Genomic DNA, 22,405 nt, shown 5'->3' on the forward strand with positions numbered 1-22,405 from the left:
GTAACCTCGAGAAGCACCAACAAACGCTTAGAATCCGATGCTACAACCACTACTTTTCTGGAAAAGCCTAACAAAATCTACGTTTATTATTATTACTATTCTATATGAATTCTGTTCACTCCTCTTGCAACACTTGGTTGTAGGATGGAGGAGCATCATTCAGGTGGTTAACGCTCTCAGGTGGCAACGAAGGCTCATAAATATCTGCCCCTATTAAAGAAGGTATGTTTTCCTCTCTAGAGCTACCTCCCAGCTCATCACGAGGAGCAACAAGCAATATTGGCGCCTCACACCTGAGTTTAACGGTCTTGGTAGGGTCTAGTGTTGAAGTCACTAGCAATTCAAACTTGAGGGCCATGTCACACAGTATATTAGGGGCAACGAACGATCTTTGCTCAGTATGAAGACGAAACTGGAGAAATTTATCAGGTAGCTTGGCCATATATGCTACTCCAAAATTCACCAAATGTCTGGATTCTGGCGAGACTAGGTCGAATAGCTCCGGGTTTACATGTTGTTCAACCCGGTCAAACTCAGATAGTTTGATCCTATGGCGGGGTGAAGAGCTTCCAACATCGATTTTGCCAAACCGATGCTTCTCATTTGTGCCTTGGTATGTAATCATTCGTTCCAAAGTCACAACCAATTTTTTTACCACAAGCGCCCCTACCACATTTTGCCAGTACGGAACGTGGTTCCCAGTGAAAAGAGGCTTGAGTACTCCTTCGGAAAATGGCGTATATAGCCTGATGGACAAGATATCTGCAAGGTTATCGGATTGGTGCAACACTCTACTTGTAGCTCCGTAAGGGTATTGCACCAGGTTACTTTGCTTGAACTCAACAACAGCCTCTAGAGGCCATTTAAAAGAGTTGGACGAGAACATTTTGTCGAAGAAACTGCGTCTCTCGATTTTGCTAGCGTGCTTGGACAGAATTTCGAGGGAAGCCCCACCACGGCTAAAGTTTGAAATTAAAGAGCCATTTCTCATCAAAGGATCAGCCGAACACGCAGTGGTTTTGGGAGAAGGAGAGAACTTGAGAATCTTCTGCTCGCTGATATCCTGGTTCAGCGACCCTTCACGACTTATATGAACCCCAATATTATATCTTATCACGGCATAATCGTAGTGGGAATAAACTGTCTCAAAAGAAGGCGGTAAGTCCACTTTCAACGGACCTCCATTCCTAGGACTGAACCGTGGCCTGCCATAGGGCAAGTATGCGTTTCTTGGGTCAATCAGCGACTTCGTCGTCGCCTCAACCGCTCCAGCAGGAAAAGCCAACCCGAACCGGTAAGTATACTCACAAGCGGTACCCAATTGTCTCAGTAATCTTCCTGACCTCTGGCTTCTTCGTGTCTGGGTCAGTCCGAGTGATGAATCTGCTGTTACTTGACTCAGTATCGCCTCGTAGCACCACCAGGATATTCTTAACGTCCATTCGGCTGTAAACATGGAGATGTACCTCGCCAGTGACCCAGTCACCAGGCCTAAACTGGGCGAGTGGATTATCAAGGTTTATGGAGAGGTTGTGTGATTCCATTCTGTAAAACAAAGTCGGTTTACCCCTTCAATTGTTTACAATTATATGCTTCTTATATAAGTACTGGGCATAACCGAGCTGCGTGAAAAGTCACCCAAGTGATTGGTCTGCAGAGCTTAACTGGGAGCGCGGCTGATAAGTGTCTGACGAGCCGAGGAAGAGAATGGGGTGGGACAGGAAGGTGGATTTGGTGGATTTTTGGATTTTTGGATCTATTTTTTGGTTGTGAAGTTGAATATGTATTGTTTTGTGGATTGTTTGTTGGAATGTGGCTTAAGCAAGTGGCTGAAGTGTAGCATTATGTATGACTCTATGTGCGCCGCTCGCCTAGATAAGAGGCTGGGTGGGGAATGAACTGTGGCTGTTGTGTCTCAAATTGATGTACAAGAGGAAAAAGAGCATGAGGTTGGGAAAGAAGTGACTGTTTTATGGCTGTTTGGCTTCAGGTTTCACCAGGTTGATGCTTTTTCGGATACTTTGGTTTGTGGTGGGTACTCTCTGTATGCTATTCACCTCTCTAGTCTTAGTATAATACGATATGTCTACAAACGTAAGGCGATTTCTTATAATTTGTATTCATAAACGATTGTCTATTGTGGCATGAGATTCATAAAACGATTGCAGCCAAATGGCTCATCGACAAATAAAAACAGAACGTGAAGTTGTAGGGCTTGATGATCGGAGAGTCCTGCTCTCCGATAACAGTTAGTATTTCAACTGGCATGTTTTACATCAGAATACGATGGTAGCTCTTCTGCTTCGGGGATTTCACTGCCCAGTGGCGGTGGGCCCAATGGGGTTGAAAGTTCCCCATTTACAGCTGGAGGCGGCCCACCCGGAGGAACAAACAGATCTGAACCACCAGTGTTAACACGACCAGGAAGGAAGACAATTGGGGTCTCGCAAATAATTCTGGCCATACTTGGATTCTCCTCCGTGGTGGTTAACAGAAAGTTAAGCTTTAGCAGGACGTCACACAGAATGTTAGGCGCTGAAAAGGATTGGGCATCACACGATAACAAAAAGGCATACATTTGAGGAGGAATTTCAAGCATGTATGCCTTTCCAGATTGGTAATGTTCAGCGTAGTCCTGCTTGATCTTCAGGAAGATGTCCGAACCCCGGTAGTCCACCTCCTCGAAATCAGAAAGCTCAAATTCGTTCTTGAAAGCTTGTTTTCCAACACTAACCTCATTCTTGGTCCTTTGTTCCTCAATACCCTGATAATAGATATCACGGCCCAATGTTACAGAGATTTCCTTAATCAAAAGATTAGATAACGGTGCTACAGGACCAGATTTCTTCCCTTCTTCGCCGATCAAAATCCGTTGGAGAGCATCCTTAGAGAAAGGTGTGTAGATTCTCAAGTCAAGCACATCGGCGAGATTATCTCCCTGGTGCAAGACCCTGCTGGTTTGGCCCTGGGGATACAGAACAGCGTTTCTCTGTTTAAACTCACCCACAATCTCGAAAGGCACCTTGAGCGACCTGGAGGAAAAGACTCGCTTGAAGAAACTCTTCCCCTCGTGCCTTTTGCTCTTGCCAATTTCAAACTTGAGCCTCGAGGCGCCTTGAAAGTAGTTGGGAATGAAAACACCATTCTGTGTTATTGGAGCAAAAGAAAACATCACCGAATCTAGGTTCGGAGAGAACCTGAGTAGCTGTTTATCGCTAAAGTCGGACTTGAGAAACCCCTTCCGGTCGGCATGGGCTTCTAGAACGTAATCCACAATGGCATGGTCGTCGTAGTCTCTGTACATGCGGAAAGCAGGCGGAAGCGATATTGTCATTGAGCTTGCGCTGCCAGAGCCCCGGTTGGCCCAAGGCGGCATAAACATCAGCGGCGTCGACATGTACGTACGGCTCACGTCGAAATGAGACGAGCTCTTCGCCTCCACCGGCCCAGACGGAAACGATAGCTCAAACGGATAACTATACTGGCCCTCAGCCAACGTATACTCGCCAGCCAGCCCGTGCTGCTGAAGATTAGGCGGCGGGAACACCTTCACGCCGTATGCAAAGAAATGATACGTGATCGAGTTGGTCATCTTCCTGCGCTCGTGTCGTCTTGTCACCGCGTTGTAATTGGTAACATAAGTGTAATTGGCAGACTCTGCCACGCCTCTCAACGTCACATTGATGTCCCGAACGGTGATTGACTTGATCACCTGGAGGTCAACTTTGCCAGTAACTGCATCGCCCGGTCTGAATTGTTTCCCAGGCGAATCTAGCTTTATTTTGAATTCGTATGAACGGCCCATAAGAAGAAAAGGAATGAAAGAATACGGAATAAAAGCTCCAGCCCGTGTGGATTCGGCTAATTTATATACGCATCCTGTCCTATGACATCTGCCGTACCTCACTATTTACGGGCCTTATATAGTCACTTGGGGAAGCAGGCGCGCCAGGAATATGGACTACCTGATAAGGCCTTTCCATGACCAAGGCTTAGACTAGTGACTAGTTTAGTAACCGTGAATATTATATTTTGGAATCCTATTTAGGGGTGTTTAAGGGAAGTGTCCGATTCTTGGACCAAAGTAGCCGTCTGGGGCATGGAGTGTAGCATTGAGTCTGGATGGAGCCACATAGTCAAGACCCTTGGTGTTGACGTTGTTGCCCCACCAGTCTATCGTCTTGGCGTTATATTGTACAGCAAAGAAAATGATGATACTGGAGAAAGCAACACCAGCGTCCATTCCTCCGGAGAGAATGTAGTTGTACTTCTCCCACCAGGCGGTCATTCTCTTTCTGATGAAGTACATGAAGATGAACGAGAGAATCATACCTGGCGTGTAGTAACTCAAGTTGTATGGCGCATACTGGATGAATCCAAACGTCACGACAACTGGGTGGAGGTACTTGCCAACCACGGTTCTTCTTCCGTACTTTCTGAGGGCCCAGCATGGGAACGCAAGCAAGAAGCCAATCAAGAAGCACCATTGCAAGATAGGGTAAAGGTCGCCAAAGACCTTCTTTGGACCAATCACACCCCACAAGACAGATGCAGAGTAGAACGTGGTGGTGTTTGGACACGAGAACTTCTGTGCCTGGTGTGGCTGACAGTAGTCCTCGATGGTTTCAATAGCAAGGTTAAGAATACCCACAGACACAAAACTGTAAATGATACTGGAGATGATCTGGACACGGAACAAGGCTCTGGGAGGGATTCTCAAGTAGTGAGCTTGCTTCTGGTTGGTGATATAGTTCTCGGCTTGGGCATCGATATTAGTACCCAAGGTTTTGACGAAGTTCAAAGCGGTACCGTTACCTGGAAGAGCGTAACCAATGATTAATTCAAGCAAAACGTTGATGGAAACAGCAGTACCGGTGGTGGAGTAGACAATGCAGAAAGGCAACAAGAACACAAAGTTCATTCCCAATGCGAAGAAGATGGTCCATACGGGGGTGTTCAAGGGGTATGCCTTGACACAGATAATCGAAAAGACCACACTGATGAGCAAAACAATCAAAAACACCCATTCTGGCACTTCCTTGTACTTTGTCATGGATCTCGAGAATGGATCGTTGAATCCGTCATAAGCAGAAGTCTTCTTCTTGAAGTTCATGGACTTCACCATAGCGACAATGGCAAACCAAAGTCTCTTGTAATCAGTAAGAAGAACGTAAACAACGTTCAATGGATAAACTGCAAAGAATGCACCGTAAGTAACCAAGTTGGCGGCAGTATAGAATGGTGGACCAACCTCTTCGTACTTGGCTTGGTCAAGAGTACCGTCTTCCAGCAAAATCGATCTAACGGCATAGTATTCACCAGTGTTGGTGAAAATGGAGTTCGAGTTGATTGGCAAGTAACCAGTCCACTTATAATTAGACCACCAAAGACCAACAATAACAAAGAAGCCAAGAAACATACCACACCAGTTGTTCAACTGGGCAAAGAATGGAATGGCCAACGGAGAATTCAAACTCATAACGTTCCAGTCGAAAGTAGAAATGGGGTTAAGACCCAAACCAGATTGCATTCCTGTGATGGCAGCCAAGTTAAAGTTATCTGGTGCTATCCATGTGAGCCAGTTGAATGTTGAAAGAGCAGTGAACAAGTAATCTGGAACCCAGAACCACAAGAAAGAAAATGCAAAAACAGCAAAGAAAAAGTGGTACCTGGTGATAGACCAGCCGTGGATCTTTTCCTTCTTCTCAGGCTGAACCAAGGCCTTGTTAAGAGCGAGCGTTGGCAAGATGGTAGGCCAGATGGAGTGGACTGGGTAGATGACAAACTTTCTGAAGATACCGGCCAAACCGAAACCCATAAAGTTGGAAGCAAGCACCAAAAGGATCTGGTAACCAAAGTCCACAAAATTTTCACCGTAGAACATGTCTAGCTTCTGAAGGGTAATGAAAGAACTGGCATAAACAGCTGCACCACTGACACTGTAGCAAAGCGTCGCAAGCAACTGTTCTTTATGACTCCAAGGGCCAGGATTGAGGTCGATGGTCCACCTCCAAATGGAGATCTTCTTTTTAGGCATGACAGTATCAAGGAACTTTCCGCAAGGGTAGAGGAAAAGCTGCACAACCAGCGACCTCAAACTGATACTTGGTCTTCTGTTGTAGAAGTATTCGTTGATAATACTACCAATAACAACCCAGACCATTCCAAGAACGTAAACTCTCCAAGTCTCACAGGGCGTTGAGGCGTCATCATATGGGTCGGTAACAGATCTAACTTCTGGATATGGAGACCAGTAGGCAATTAAACCGGCCTCGGTCTTCACCTGCAACTCCCAGTCAAACACTTTCCGGAAATCCATCGACTCGAGAGATGAAAGAGAGACCAGCTCGTTAACGGCAGTGTGCTCCTTGTGGCTGTTTTCCTTTTCCAAATCTGAAAACCCCATGGTCTTAACTTTTGGGGAAGAAGTGCCAGCAGTAGGAGAGTTCTTCACAAGAAGTTCAACGAAATCGATTTCTTCGTTTGGAATGTTAAGATCCATATCGTGGTCCTTCAAGAACTGTTTCAAGATCTCTTCAGCCTCGAGGATATCCAAGGTCTGGATCTTCTCAATCATGAAAGCAGCCGTTGGCGGTAAGTCGTCAAACGTAGTAAGGTGACCAAACTCCAACCTCCTCAAGATATAGAACTTCTGGTCCAGAGTAAGCGCTTCGGCCACTTCGTTAAGCGAAAGCGGGTTCGAGGTAATAGCATTAATGTCTAGTTCATGATCAGCAGCGTCAAGTCTGTTCCCAGCGCTGGTGACGCTTGTTATAGGGTTGACTTTTTCTGCCATGAGGAATGTAGATGAAAGAAAGAAAGAAACAAGAAAAACAAAAAAATCGTACAATTATCGGGGCCCCATCGGGGTTTTTATACGAAAACGCAAGCCACACCCATAGTGGACTCACGAGCTTTATCTGCTAATCGAGGCCAGTTTCACGCAATTGACTTCACGCAACCAATTCTCATGCGGTACCAACTGACGCGCATAACCGAGCTGCTTCAAACAGACATACAAGCAACGCATGCTTAGCGGCGAAAGCTGTTTTCGTCTTTTTAGTAAAGGCTTTGGCGTATGGTGGGATATTTAGGGATGTCTTTTTTTTCTCTCTTTTTTACCTCCTTCTCCCACTACACTTGTCTTGAAAGCAGCGTTGATATGTTGGTGGTGTGAGGCTGCATGATGTCGACGCACTTGACCAAAAGCGAAAAAGTCAAAGGATGAGTAAACCACAAAAAAGAAAAGCACAGTCAAACACGCTACTTCTTTCCTGTTTCCCTTTTTTTCCCTTTTGCCTGTCGCGCCAATAAGAGCCGTGCACTAGCGTCCACGTATGGCCTTCCACCCTCCATCTACTGCCACTAATAGATCTGCCCCAGGGTCTCAGACATCGGCTCCATATGCCCACAACAGGCCGGTACCGGTGCACCAATGCCGTGCGAGGCACGCCTTCCACACGTACGGCATTCGCTTCCAAATATAAGCCACTTTATGGAATTCGATTTGTACACTCTTATCTTGATGAGCGGCAGCATGTCGTGAAACTGGAGGAGGTGCTTGGGTAGTGGTTGGGTAGTGGTTTGATGGAGGTTCTGGGGATGCTTTTCGCGAATGCTTGGTGCTGTCAGTGGCATACAGAAAGACACTTTTGCCAAGCACCACGAGGGCTGTCAAGCGAACCCTGTCAACGCAGCCAAGCAAAGTAGAACTACCTTCCCCTTCTTTTTTTTTTTTTTTTCTTGATGATGGAGATTACTTTCTCATCCACAGTTGCTGCATGGGTGGAACCAATGCAAGTGCTTTTGTGATGCGGCGTTTATCACCACCAGATGAGCCAATGACTCGGTGGTTTCGTTGCGTGTGGCCCTGATGTGACGCGGCTAATTTCACAATCGGACATCCGCCAGTATCTCCTCGACGTGGTGGCTGTTGATTTCCTTTTGTGGGGAACAATGCACTGTCAAAGCGGTATCTGTGGAATTGCGTGGCACGATTTGCGTCAAAGGACTATGTGGGGTGGATAAGAAGCGGTTCTTTGTTGCTGATGGTCCAAGAATGCGGAGGTGAGTGGTGGAAAACCTGGGGTAGTTTTCTGAAACGGTAAATATTGGCGTGGGCGGTTAAGTTATGGTAGTTATGCCCGAGATGCCTTTCACAGAACTGGCTGGGAATGACCCATTGGGGGTTTATCTATGGATGGGGATGCCATGGTATGCTTGGCATCGTGGTAAGACAATGAAGGCTCAGCTCTGGCTTACATCACCGGGTATACGCGTGTGGCTTGAACAATCGTTGGTTTAGTTGGCAAAGCATGGCGGCTTCCATGTGTTGGAGAAGCACTCTTGCAGAAGAAATGTGGAAAGTAGCACGGCTTTTTTTCGTATAATTGAACTAAATAGAAGAATTAGATTATGGGAAGTTGCCGACTCTTGGGCCGAAGTACCCCTCTGGAGCTTGTAATGTAGCGTTCAATCTGGAAGGAGCCATGGCGTCAAGGCCCTGGCTGTTCACGTTATTTCCCCACCAGTCAAGAGACTTGTTGGTGTAATGGACCGAGAAAAAGATAATAATACTCGAGAAAGCAATTCCTCCGGATAACCCGCCAGAAAGAATGTAGTTGTACTTGGACCACCAAGCAGTGTACTTTTTCTTGATGTAATGCATGAAAGCAAAACTCACGTAAAGACCAGGAGTGATGTAAGACAAATTATATGGCGCCCACAAAATAAAGCCTTGCATGAGGATAACAGGATGGAAGTACTTCACAAGAGGATGTCTTCCGTAGTACTTCTTCAACAAGAAACAAGGAAACACCAACAAGAAGCCAATCAAGAAGCACCATTGCAAAACAGGATAGAGACCACCGAAAACCTTCTTTGGACCAATGACACCCCACAAAATGGAAGCCGAGTAAAAGGTTCTTGACAGCGGACAGCTAAATTTCTGAGGCTGTTTGGGGTCACAGTAGTCTTCGATGCTGTTCACCTGCAAGTTAAACGTTCCCAATTGCACAAGACAATGCACAAAGACAGAAATCATTTGTAAACGGAAGAGGGCTCTTGGAGGAATTCTCATGTAATGTGCTTGTTTCTGATTTGTGATGTAGTTTTCTGCTTGGCCATCAATGACATATCCGTATGCTTTCACGAAGTTAAGACCCAAACCGTTACCAGGGTTAATGTAACCGTAGATCAACTCGACCAAGACATTAAGGCCAAAGGCGTAACCAGTTTGAGCGTAGAAGAGACAAATTGGAATCAAGAAAACGAAGTTGATAGCCAAGGCAAAGAAAATAGACCAGACTGGGGCAGCTTCTGGATACAAGGTTGCAGCCAAAATGGCAAGTACAAGGGAAATGACCAAGATAATGGTAAAACACCATTCAGGTACTTCCTTGTAATGCTTCATGGATCTGCAAAATGGATCATTGAAACCATCATAGGTTGAAACCTTCCTTTCTTTGAACATTTTAATAAAACCCTTGGTAGCAAACACGATTTGCTTCCAGTTCGTAAGCCCCACGTAAAAGACAGTGAACGGGTACATGGCAAAAAAAGCACCGTAGGAAACGAGCTGGGCAGCAGTGTAGAATGGTGGACCAACCTTCTCGTATTTCAGGTTGTCCAAAAGGTAATCGTCGCCCAAGATAGAGCTGACAGAGTAACGTTTACCTTCATTGGTGAACAAAGCGTTCGAATTAATTGGAAGAAAGCCAGTCCACTTGTAGTTGGTCCACCAAAGTCCAACAATACAGAACATTCCAAGAACAGCTCCAATGTAGTAGTTAAGATTGGTGTAGAAAGCGAGGTTCAATGGATTGCTGTACAAGATAATGTTGAAGTCAAAGGAGGTGATGGGGTTGACACCCATACCAGTCCTCGAACCAGTGATAGTAGCCAAGTTAAAGTTGTCAGGGGCGATCCATGTGAGCCAGTTAAAGGTGGAAAGGGCCGTGAACAAGTAGTCTGGGATCCAAAAGTAGACGAAGGATGCAGCAAACACAATCAAGAAGAACGAGAAACTTGAAACCTTCCATCCATTGATGTTACTTTTCTTTTCGGGTTGACATAAAGCTCTGTTAAGAGCGACAGTTGGCAAGATACTTGGCCAGAGACAGTTCACAGGATAAACAACAAACTTTCTAACGATACCAGCCAAACCAAATCCCATGAAACTGGTACTCAAAGTCAAAAGAAATTGGTAGCCGAAATCAACCCAAGGGACTCCATAGAATTTGTCCAACATGAGATTGTGAAGATTGTATGAAACATAGATTGTGCCACCGCTAACGGAATAAGTGAGTGTTGCCAACATCTGTTCCTTTCCACTCCAAGGACCAGGATTCAAGTTGAAAGACCAATTCCAGATCTTAACTTCTTTGGCAGGGAGAACCAATTCCATGAGCTTACCACAAGGGAAAATAAAAAGCTGCACGACAGCTGTTCCCAATGCAATACTAGGCATTCTCTCGGCAAAGAATTGATTAATGAAGGAGCCAATGACTGTCCAGAGCAAACCAATAACATAGACTCTGAATGTCTCGCAGGGAATTGTGGGATCATCGAAAGGTTGAGCAACAGATCTGACCTCTTCGTATATAGACCAGTGGGCAACAATACCTGCTTCGGTTCTTGCCTGCAAGTCCCAGTCAAAGATCACATTTGGGTTAGATTTGTCATAAGCGATAGACCCAGAAGAGGTTTCTTCCAATGACTCTACTGTTTGTTGAACCTCGGATTTCGCCATTCCTCCCGAGGATTTTTCATCAGCGTAAGTGATTGTTCCAGCTTCTTTGTAGTTCAACAAGGCTTCAAAGAAGTCTAAGGTGTCGTTGCTGACATTGACGTCACCATTATGCTCTTCAAGAGCTTGCTTGAGAACTTTAACAGACTCATCAGGGCTCATTTCGGCTATCTTCTGCAACATGTAAACAGCGGCTGCTGGCAAGTCTTCGAAAGAGTCGAGGTTCTCGAAATTAAGACGCTGCAAAATGTAGTACTTTTGATCAGAGGTAAACTCCTCAGCAACATCACCAAGTGTAATTTGTTTAGACTGGATAGCATTCAAATCAACATCATTGTTTCCAGAAGCTGACTTTCCAATGCTTTCAATGCTCACATGAGCATCGATCTTCTCAGACATGGTTGCAATATTGATTGAAGAGTTGATTTTGGGTTCTAATGACCATCTATTTATCCTTTTACAGGATTAAGAGATAGCGCCATTTCTGAAATTTGAGGCGTCTCTTATCAAATTTGAAATAGCTTTTGGAGAAGTACAAAACGGAAAAGCCGCTTGAGCATATTGTATTTTCTTGGAAATGCCACTAAAGAAGAACAAGCTCCACAATTATGTGCGGAGGTCGTGTCAACAGGTAGGCACCACTATTCTCCAACCTCTCCTTGACATGAAACAGTATTTGGTGCCCTACAAATGAAAGTAAGTAATCATGATTTGTTCTCCCTGAGATCAACATTTGCACGGCTGATTCTGGAGCTGTAGAGCCACAAAAGTGATAACCCTTTTCATGCAAACAGTCGTAAAATGTGGTTCTTCGTGGCTTTAATGCAAGCGAATGCCCCATATCATGCCATGCTTTCCTCAAATAGATGTGGCTCTGGAACTGCAGTTCCGTTATCGGAGCGTACTGTTTCATCGAGTCTTACGAAAATAGGAAATCATATTGAGGAGATCAACAGAACCTCGAATTACAGTCAAAGTAGTCTTCTTACAACTATACACTTATGTTCTGAACGTTGCCAAGTCCAGTTGAACCTGAAGTGAAAGGTTTCGCAAGTTTAGTTGACCCAGAAATCAGTCAATCCATGGACAACAACCCCACTTCCTTGGCTTTTCTCAACACAAATTGATAAAGACATTTGTGTCACCCAGCTAACGTTTCCCCACGTTTTTGCTATTCCTTATCAGCGAATGGCTCCACTGCACGGCTCTGAAACAAAAAGCACTGCCCGCCAAGCTTTTCTTTCACGTTGATGCAAACATCTTTCAAAATAGCTTTTTTGGACGCCACGAAAAACATATCAGGGGTATTATAGTACTATCAATCAAGCTTCACAAGTAGTTTCTTCAACTGGATGATTTTATCAAGCCATAAGACTCGATATCAAAAAACACCGCTGAGTGAAACACCTCTCGAAGAAGATGTACAATGTGCTATTTCATGCAACGCGGTCAGTCGTCAACAATTCCGACCGCCCTGGTATACTTATGCCAAGACTCTGTCAAAATTGCCAAGAAGTATTTTTTCGCTTATTCATGTGCTGAGCCTACGTTGAACATGGAGCCGCGTATGGCTCCAGCGTTATCATGCTGCTTCCTCGGCTAGTCGTCTATTCGCTGATAACCGCCGCAAGCAACCCGACGCCGGCTGGTTGCAAATATTGATCATAATCCTAGGCTTACAAAGCCCTACTAAAAATCTTACCATTAAATTATTCAAGATATTAAATTATAAGCTCTGGGTTCACATATTATATGTTAACGTTTATGGAAGCTCGCCGTACCTAGGACCAAAGTATCCGTCTGGTGCCTCTAAAGTAGCATTGAATCTTCTTGGCCCAACGTAGTCAAGGCCATACAGGTTCACTTCATTACCCCACCAGCTAATATACTTTGAGGTATATTGCACGGTAAAGAAAATAATGATACTGGAGAACGCAATACCACCAGACAAACCACCAGAGAGGATATAGTTATACTTGGACCACCAGGCAGTATACCTCTTCTTGATGTAGTACATGAACACGAACGAAAGGATAAGACTAGGAGTGTAGTAACTCAAGTTATATGGCGCCCAGTTTATGAACCCCATAATTAAGACCACTGGGTGGAAGTATTTCACCACCTTATACTTTCCAAAGTACTTTTTGATCAAAACACATGGGAACACCAACAAGAAGCCGATCAAGAAACACCATTGTAAAACTGGATAAAGGCCACCGAAAACTCTCTTTGGACCAATGACACCCCACAAGACCGAGGCGGAGTAAAATGTAGTAGCCGAAGGGCAACTGAATCTCTGAGGTTGCTGAGGGTCACAGTAGTCCTTGATTGTAGAAAGCTGCAAGTTGAAGGTACCCAAGGCAACAAAGCAATGAATGAACACAGAGATCATTTGAATACGGAAAAGCGCCCTAGGTGCAATTCTCATGTAGTGAGCTTGTTTCTGGTTGGTGATATAGTTCTCTGCTTGGCCATCAATGACATAACCCAAAGCCTTAGCGAAGTTCAAACCCAAACCGTTACCAGGCATAGCGTAACCAATAATCAATTCAACCAAAACGTTAAGTCCAAAAGTCGTACCAGTAGTAGCATAGACAATACATAAAGGAATCAAGAACACGAAGTTGATACCTAACGTAAAGAAGATGGTCCAAACAGGAGCATCTGATGGATACAAGGTTGCTGCCAAGATAGCAAACACCACTGATATAACCAAAACAATACTAAAAGCCCACTCTGGGACTTCCTTGTACTTGGTCATGGATCTGCTGAATGGGTCATTGAAACCATCGTAGGTAGAAACCCTTCTGTTCTTGAACATTTTAACAAACCCGCTTGCGGCAAACTTGATCTGCTTGAAGTTCATGATCAAGGTGTAAAAAACGGTGAATGGGTAAATGGCAAAGAAGGCTCCATAATTAACGAGATTAGCTGCTGAATAAAATGGAGGTCCGTACTTCTGATATTTTTCCTCGTCAATAAGAAATTTATCATTCAAGACTGCTGTCACAGCATAGCTCTTACCGGTATTTGTAAACAAGGCGTTAGAATTGATAGGAAGGTAGCCTGTCCATTTATAATTTGACCACCAAACACCGATAATGCAGAACATAGCAATGACCATTCCAATGTAGTTGTTCAAAGTGGAGAAAAAGGGAACGTTCAAAGGACCGGTCCACGACAAAATATTCCAATCGAAACTAGAAACTGGGTTAATTCCTAGTCCAGTTTGCATACCAGTGATGACTGCCACATTGAAGTTGTCTGGAGCAATCCAAGTGATCCAATTGAACGTACTGAGCGCAGTGAATAAGTAGTCTGGAACCCAGTAATAAACAAACGACCCACCAAACGTGAGCATGAAGAATACAAAACTTGAAATTTTCCATCCGTTGATGTTACTCTTCTTCTCAGGTTGACACAAGGCCCTGTTAAGAGCAATGGTGGGTAAGATACTAGGCCAAAGACAGTTGACAGGATAAACCACAAACTTTCTAACAATACCTGCGAAGCCGAAACCCATAAAGTTTGTGGCTAACGTCAAAAGAACTTGGTATCCAAAATCAACCCATTTTACACCGTAGTAACGATCCAACATAAGGTTGTGCAAATTCCAAGAAACGTAGATAGCACCTCCACTAACAGAATAGGTAAGCGTTGCCAACATCTGTTCCTTTCCACTCCAAGGACCTGGATTCAAGTTGAACTTCCACTTCCAAATTTTGATATCCCAAGCAGGAAGAACATACTCCAAAAACTTACCACATGGGAAAAGGAAAAGCTGTACGACAGAAGTACCTAATCCAATAGCAGGTCTCCTTTCTGAGAAAAACTGGATAATGAACGAACCGATGACAGTCCAAAGAAGACCAAGGAAGTAAACACGGAACGTCTCACAAGGCGTAGAAGGATCGTCAAATGGTTGGGTGACAGATCTCACTTCGGGATAGATAGACCAAAATGCGATAAGCCCTGCTTCCGTCTTGGCCTGTAAGTTCCAGTCAAACACTTCGGTGATAGAATCATCCTCGGAGACCCCACTACTGATTTCGTCAACCGACACAACAGACTCTTTCACATCAGATTTCTTGAAATTCTCAGCAATCTTTTGTTTCGTTGTAGTGACTTCTCCAGCTTGATCATAAGCTACCAACTTCTCAATGAAATCGAGTGACTCTTGGCGCACATTAAGATCTCCATCGAAGGTCTCTAAAGACTCTCTGAGTATTTCAACAGCTTCATTTATATCCAACAGAGCTATCTTCTCCATCATAAAGACTGCTTCCGGTGGTAAATCATCAAAGGTATCAAGGTTTTCATAGCCTAAGCGTTGCAAAATATAAAACTTTTGATCGGAATTGAACGTCTCTGCCACATCACCAACTGAAAGTGGTTGCGAAGTAATAGCGTTCAAATTAGCTTCATGGTTCTCAGCAGCGAACCTTTCACCACTTCTGATACTAACTAAGGCGTCAATCTTTTCAGTCATAGCGCTTTAGTTGGTAGTGTTAGAAATAATTTTTGGTGTCAAATCCTGTTCTATTTATCCATTGATGATAATTTTTCTTCAGAGATAAGCTGGAGCCGTACGGAGACAGCCTCTTATCAGCTGCTCTGGTTGAGGTTGAGGCGCCTAATATGGTTTAGTAGCATGAGCATTTGTAGGCCCACAAAGAAAATCACGTTTACAACAGAATGAATCAAGGTTTATTCGACTTATCTATCTCACCACTTCTATGATTCATACGAATATATCCGGTTCCCTACGACTGTCGAACACTGTAATGGTAGAAACAGTTGATATCAAGCCAACAACCAACTCGATAATGGTGTCGCTTAGGAAATCCATGTCTTTCGTGTTAATTGCCATGCATGAGCTGCATCGAAATGAATGAAAACTTCGGCTTTGAAAATCGTAGCCGTGGCAGTGGAATTGCAATTCCATTGCTCATAATTCCCGTACCGAGAGGCTGAATTTGATGCAAGAGAACAAGCTCCTTATACATACGAGTAGAAAATTGGAGGCTTACAATACGTAAAAGAAAGAAATCTATCTAACTAAAGATACCGTTCATGAACGTCATTTTATTTTCTTCGCCAGACAAAGTGTCAAAATGGCTATTTTCAACGTTGCCCAGAAACTAAAAGTAATCGTCCCTTAAAAAAAAAAAACGTCTACTTTCATGTCAATCTGCGCAAGCACTCGCCTGCCAAGAATTTGGAATACATGTCAAAAAATCCACGGCGTCTTGCTTGTGTTTCCGATATCCAGCTTCTTATCTTATGAGGTGATATCTGACGCACTGTTCTTGCATTCAAAATGGGCGACCTCACACAAAAATTGCCTAAATAAGCCTTTGACCGCGATCAGAGGAGAAAAACACTGATAAAAAAAAGCCTTTATCTGGCGCAGAGTGGGTAAAGAATATACACTCCAGTATACTTATACCACTTGTTAGCGGTGGGTCGTGCGTCAAATTTGACAGAAACGCCAAGACTTTTTACAGCGCCAAGAAAGTTTGACAGGAGTGGCATATTTGATAACGAAAATGTACCAGAATGAAGCCTTTGGTTGCACGGCCGCAAAAGTTGACGTAGTATGATTAGCGAAAGCAAAGGGTGACGTACGAATCTATGATACCAACAAGAATAGTGTATCACAATGTTTAGCTTGGGAACTGACCATGCAAAGCTTTTCGGGTAGCTCGTTTGGGGAATGATGTGACACAGAATTAAACAGTGATCCCGCTAACGAATTTCCCGTTTCCTATTTCTAAGTTCTAAGTATAGAATATTTTATTACTGATCAAAATTAAATAAAGTTTGTCGCTCAACTTGATTTCTTCAAACCCTTATCGTCAATGAAACCGCCCTCCTTACACAAGGAGTAAAACTCACTCGATTTATTGGCCAATAGGGTTTTCGGTGTGTCGAACTCTTTCACTTCTCCTTTATCAAGCACGAGAATTCTGTCACTATCTAACACAGTCTCCAACCTGTGAGCAATTGTGATAATGGTATTATCTTTGAACTCTTTCCTTATGGTCTCTTGAATGATCTTGTCTGTTTGCACATCAACTGAAGCGGTTGCTTCGTCGAGAACTAAAATTTTGGAAGGCTTCAAAAGAGCACGAGCAAGACACAATAACTGTTTCTGGCCTGAAGATAAGTTGGAGCCTCCCTCCGAAATCTTGGCATCGAGGCCATTCTGATCACGGCTTTCTTCATTTTCATTATCTTTGTTAGCATCTTCAGCATCATCTTTGGAAGGTTTTGCCAAAGACTCAATATGATCCTTTAAGTGAGCCAATTCAAGAACACGCCATAACTCTTCATCGCTGTATCTGCCGAATGGATCCAAGTTTTCTCTCACGCTTCCAGCAAAAGCATGTGCATCCTGTGGAATGATATTGAGCTTTTCTCTCAAATCAGCAATACCGATCTGGCTCGAATCTATCCCATCAATGTTGATGGTACCACCAGTGGCTTCTATCAAACGGAAAAGTGCCAAGGTAAGGGAACTTTTTCCAGCTCCAGTTCTTCCCACGATTCCAACCTTTTCAGACGGCTTGAATTGAACGTTAATGCTTTTCAATACAGAAGGAAGTCCAGCTCTATATCTTGTTGAATAATTATCAAAATTAATCGTTCCTTGAGCTGGCCAATTACTTAGTGGTCTATGGTCTTCGATCACTTCTGGAGCTTCCTGGGGCAAGTTTGCGTATTCAATCAACCTTTCGATCGATACCAAGTTGACTTCAGCACTAGAGGCTATTCTGATAATCATATCGAGCGAACTAGTAGAAGATACCGCATAGGCTAAAAGGAAGCCAACCATTCCGGTAGAAAGGGGATGCTTCGTCAACAAGGTAAGGAGGCACAGTATTGTAGAAGCTAATACAATGATTGAGGATAAAGACAGAAGCCTTATCGACAACCATTGGTTGACATTCACGGAAAGAAGTGAAGCTCTGGTAACGTCGTCAACCAACCTTCTGCTGAGATATTTGAACCTCTCTTGTTCACTGTACGCCCTCAACGTTTCAGTTCCGTCAATAGATTCTTGAAGATGTGAGAAAATAGGACTCTTCAACGTGGACTGAAGACGTTTAAGCTCTCTTGAAGCTGGAATGTACCACTTTCTGTATTGAAGGAAAAGAGCAGAAAGCAACAAGACCACAATGGTCAATCCCGGTAAGTTTACCAATATCGTGGCAACCTGAATTAAAGTCAGGATTGCGGCTTCAAATAAGTATCCGAATAAAGGAAGGACCAGGCTATCCAGGACTGAAACATCGTCGGTAAATCTATTCAAGATTCGTCCAATTGGAGTAGTGTCGAAGAATGACATTGGGGCTTTTATAACACTGCGGGCCATTCGATCATGAAAGAACTTGGCACAATTCAAAGCACAGAAAGCCCATAAGACATAGCTTCCAACAAGTTTGATAAGTGCAACGAGCACACCTGTAGCAGCATACAATGAAAGATAGAAGCGCAATTGAACATTTTCCCCTGACTTCTCGTTCTTTTCTGACCACAGCTTCAAGATCAAGTTACGATAGATACCAATAATTACTGCTAGGGAGATCACGACAGCCCATAGAATCACAAACTGGTATTTGCTAGCTTTAGCAACTTCAAGAAAGACCCGGGCTTTTACGCTTCCAGATTGTTTCTTTTCTTGGGTACTATCTTCGTCATCTTCACCTTTGGTGGGTTGATTGTCATCCGCATAGACATGGCCAAACGATACTAATGACGCATTTCCAATTGTCTGATTACTCTTTACTCTTTTCAAAGGCACAATAGTGTCATGGGACAAACCACTCAGGTCTGACAACAAAATTGGGGCAGAAGGAGCAGCATCCAGGGTTTTCGTTTCATTAAATGCTTCTTCTTCTTCTTCTCCTTCTGAAGCATGATTATTTGACTCCTCTTCAAACTCCTTTATAAGGGTAGCTAAATCTCCTCCTTGTTGTATAACAGTTTTGTAAGATCCGTGCTCAAGAATTTCTCCTTTACTGATGTAGTAAATTTGGCCAGCTTCCTTAAGAACCTTGACAGAGTTGGTAGCAAGAATAATCGTCTTTGAAGCCAATAAACCCTTGGATGACAATACAGCATCGATAATTTTCTTTCCAACGTACGAATCGACCGCTGACAAAACATCATCCAACAAATAAATATCTGCTCTAGCATAAACCGCTCTAGCTAACGAAAGACGGGCTTTTTGGCCACCTGAGAGAGATATTCCCTTGTCACCCACAAGTGTTGCATCACCCTTCGGTAAAGCTTCGAGGTCTGGTAGCAATTGACAAGCTTCAATTGTTTTATTATAGAAAGCCTCGTTGAATCGCTTGCCAAAAAGAATGTTCTGTTTAAGAGTTGCATTAAGGATCCAAGCATTTTGAGCACAATAAGCAATTTTTCCATTTACCTCCAGATGACTCCTTTTGCTTGATGTGGGGAGCTCTCCGATAATTGACTTCAAAAGGGTAGTTTTTCCTGATCCCACTTTACCAACAATACAGGTCAACAGACCCTTTTTGGCTTCAAAATTTATATCCTTCAATGCATAGCTTGTTTCATTCTCAGAGTCATCGGCGTCTTTTTGAGTCCAAAAGAACCAGGAATTCTTCAAGGATACACTGACATCTCCCTCTTTCAATGGCTTGTTGGTGTGATTAAATGGCGTGTTCAACTCATCCAAGGAGAAGTAGGATTCCAATCGAGACAGATGAACCCGCACTTGGAGAAGATTGATAAGCAAGAAGGGAATCATAATGATAGGTTGAAGGAGCTGGTTGAAAAGCGAGTAAGAAGAAAACACTATGTCTGGCGTAAGAGGCAGCTTGCTGTAAATACCATAAACAGCATACACAGTGTACGTGATCCAGTCAGGAATACTTTCCCACACCAATTGACTAGCAGCAATGTTTACTCCAATTCTTTTCTGGTACTGGAGCTCTTCGGTGTTTCTCACCTTATTGAGCTTTTCGAGCATAGGCTTCTCCCAGGAGTAGAGTTTGAGTGACTTAATGGAGTTGAGGATCTCTGATGTGAGTTTGATTCTCTTGTCCTTGTACTCCATTTGCGCCTTGAATAACGATGCAAGGGAAAACCCCATTACGGACGAAATTGGTGATAACACCAATATAACTCCAAAGCCCGCCCATGTAGAGTTTCCAAGAAGTTTGTATAACGCACCTAGCGATAATACTAAGCGTACCGGCGCAACTAGAACAGATGACGCCTGGTGAAGCCATGAAGATACACCATTTATATCAATGGAGACATGATTGATGATTTCACCGGCAGTTTTGTGTGTTCTTGCCTCCGGTGACAACTTGATAGCTTTCTCGTAAGTGGAAGTGATAAGAGCAGAACGTACGCCGAAGTCAACTTCTGAAAACAAGACTTCCGCAACACTTCCAGCTAAGAATTTTGCCACAGATATACCATAAATACCAAACGCCAACGCAAATCCTTGTATGAGTGGGGGTCCTTGCTCTGATCCTTTAAAAAATGTGTACAGAGCAAAGAATTTGATGAAGGCCTTCACAAAGAAGGGGTTGGCTGTCGAAAGTAAAACATCGGCGAATCTAAGAAGCGCTGCAGCAATAATTTTGGACCAATTGAGCTTAAAAATCACAAGGAGAAGAGAGGGCTTGATTTTGCGTTCTTCCTCGGTGGGTTCCTTGCTCTTTGAAACTCTTCGATCTCTCCACCAGGTAGCCCTTTTGATCTCATTGTTCCAAGCTGCTTCGAGGTTCTGGAACAAAACATCATTTGCATAGCCAGGTGCAACATTCGGAATTTCGTCCTTTTCGAAGGAATCCTTTGCTTGGATTCTTCCCAACAAGGGCGTCACCCAGGTGAAGAGAAGAGTTTCAACGAGATTCTTAACCGTCGAAGGATCCCATCCATTCAAGTCAAAGTACTCCAAGAGCTCCTTCGAAGGCAAATAATAATGGTTCTCGAGAATGAAATTGATAGTCGATATTATAATCAATGAAAACTCGAGGGTATAAGTAAAAGAAGCTGCTTTCTTACCTGAAGAAGGAACGAACACTTTATGGGGAGAAAACAAATCAATCGCTGTGATGATAGAAAACAGTAATGCCGAGATGAACCAGTACAATAATAACGAGCCGTGGCCAACCACAGAACGTGTGACTTCCAAAACGTGGAGAGGTACAACCGTGGCAAAGGTGACAACCAGCAGCACTAGAGCTAATTGAGTAGTCACTAGTCTAGCATTATTCTCATAAAGAGTGTGAGTCAAGGCAAGAAGGAGAGTACCATGAAGCAAGGCCAACAGTACGCGTACTAATTGAAATAAACCAACACTTCTCGTGGATAAAGCATTACCAAAAGAGTACCTGATCCGGTGAGGTCCATAATGGGTATAGAATACCAACAAGATCTGAACTAAGACGAACACGCCCAGAAGGCCTTGGGCAATAGTAGAAGTAGAAGCGACAAAACAAGGGTTTGGGGCACTCCTGTGTGGGTCGACTAATGGTTGATATAGCGACCCTCTGAATGAACATTCTGGGCTAGCCATGGTGAAAGAAACTGCCAAATCAAAATTTAGTTAGTTTTGGAGTAGCCACCAACAAGCAAGTCAAAGCCTTTATATGAAAATCGTCAAGGCACCCAGGGTTGGAAATGATAAACCCCTGAGGTCTGCGTTTTGGTGCCGTGCCAGTTGTGGACCCCAATTTGATTTAGTCGTTTTGTGTAACTTCGTCCACCCTCAACAATTTTCACTATTAGCTGTAGCAACAAACCCTTCTGTTCCAATACTTCAAATAGATGTAGCTTCCTTTTTTATCAGTTCTTCACGACCAAATATCTTTTCAAATCTTTGGTTACCAGAGCATCGACCAAGAAACCAAGCTGACACATCCATTTCTGATAAGTATATGGCGGTTAAATCGGTACGTGCGGCTTCATAAACGCAACTTATCAATTTTGACAGTCGGTCCACACCTGTCGTTCGGAGCCGTGAGTGGAAGAATAACCCAATTATCAGCTGCTTATTGTTTATTCACCTTCCACCCATTTCACCCTTTTGTGGCGGAAAATGGACAAAGCCGGTTAGAGGTAGATAATGCACCTCGGTGCCTCGTTTATGCGGTTAGATGAGCCACACTACTGTGGTCGGCTTCCGAGCCGATAGGGCCACTTGAAGTTGGCCAATTGCCATGAAAAAGATATATAATCCGAGGAAAAATGCAGAGCGAGATGAGAGCTTTGGGGGAGTGTTTCCCTGCCAGGGCCAGTTGTTGAGTATTTAGGTGACCCAGGAACTTATCAGGTGTGCATTTGGTGGGACCTTCAAGCCTTCAAAGCACTAAAGTAGCCGTAGGAAGTTGAACTAAGCCCCAGTCTTTTTTCATCTTGCTTCTGTTTATTTGATAAAAGTTTGATATTTCAAACGGGTGGCCACTTCTGATGAACTTCCAACCCACTGACGAATTCACTTGACGTCATCGATATCAGTGTGGATTCTGATAACAAAGTCAAATGCTATAAACATTGAACTTGACATCATAAAACCTTACTTGTACACTTATGGTCTTAGGAAGTCCAATGTCTAGAAGCCCATCCCATTGGCCCACTAGCGTATCCACTGTAGACATTGAACGC

The 22,405-nt window shown here is 43.7% G+C and overlaps 6 protein-coding genes across 6 annotated transcripts; all 6 read right to left on the reverse strand. All coding sequences in view use genetic code 12, as the record gives it.

Moving 5' to 3' along the window:
• Nucleotides 1–115: 115 nt before the first annotated feature.
• On the reverse strand, nt 116–1,456 carry CXQ85_003748 (uncharacterized protein; the record flags this gene model as incomplete). The annotated part of the gene is made up of 1 exon (XM_025487382.1): nt 116–1,456. One exon carries the CDS (start codon nt 1,454–1,456, stop codon nt 116–118), a length of 1,341 nt encoding a protein of 446 aa, XP_025344398.1.
• Nucleotides 1,457–2,257: 801 nt separating this feature from the next.
• Nucleotides 2,258–3,805, reverse strand: CXQ85_003749 (uncharacterized protein; the record flags this gene model as incomplete). Its single annotated transcript, XM_025487383.1, has 1 exon — nt 2,258–3,805. One exon carries the CDS (start codon nt 3,803–3,805, stop codon nt 2,258–2,260), a length of 1,548 nt encoding a protein of 515 aa, XP_025344399.1.
• A 249-nt stretch (nt 3,806–4,054) lies between these two features.
• CXQ85_003750 (OPT family small oligopeptide transporter) lies at nt 4,055–6,796 on the reverse strand (the record flags this gene model as incomplete). The annotated part of the gene is made up of 1 exon (XM_025487384.1): nt 4,055–6,796. One exon carries the CDS (start codon nt 6,794–6,796, stop codon nt 4,055–4,057), a length of 2,742 nt encoding a protein of 913 aa, XP_025344400.1.
• Nucleotides 6,797–8,413: 1,617 nt separating this feature from the next.
• On the reverse strand, nt 8,414–11,146 carry CXQ85_003751 (OPT family small oligopeptide transporter; the record flags this gene model as incomplete). Its single annotated transcript, XM_025487385.1, has 1 exon — nt 8,414–11,146. The coding sequence occupies one exon, from the start codon at nt 11,144–11,146 to the stop codon at nt 8,414–8,416; it is 2,733 nt and encodes a 910-aa protein (XP_025344401.1).
• A 1,363-nt stretch (nt 11,147–12,509) lies between these two features.
• CXQ85_003752 (OPT family small oligopeptide transporter) lies at nt 12,510–15,236 on the reverse strand (the record flags this gene model as incomplete). The annotated part of the gene is made up of 1 exon (XM_025487386.1): nt 12,510–15,236. The coding sequence occupies one exon, from the start codon at nt 15,234–15,236 to the stop codon at nt 12,510–12,512; it is 2,727 nt and encodes a 908-aa protein (XP_025344402.1).
• A 1,341-nt stretch (nt 15,237–16,577) lies between these two features.
• CXQ85_003753 (uncharacterized protein) lies at nt 16,578–21,317 on the reverse strand (the record flags this gene model as incomplete). The annotated part of the gene is made up of 1 exon (XM_025487387.1): nt 16,578–21,317. One exon carries the CDS (start codon nt 21,315–21,317, stop codon nt 16,578–16,580), a length of 4,740 nt encoding a protein of 1,579 aa, XP_025344403.1.
• Nucleotides 21,318–22,405: the final 1,088 nt, after the last annotated feature.

Source organism: Candidozyma haemuli (genome assembly GCF_002926055.2).
Source record: "Candidozyma haemuli strain B11899 chromosome Unknown F_2014730914, whole genome shotgun sequence".
Taxonomy (NCBI): domain Eukaryota; kingdom Fungi; phylum Ascomycota; class Pichiomycetes; order Serinales; family Metschnikowiaceae; genus Candidozyma; species Candidozyma haemuli.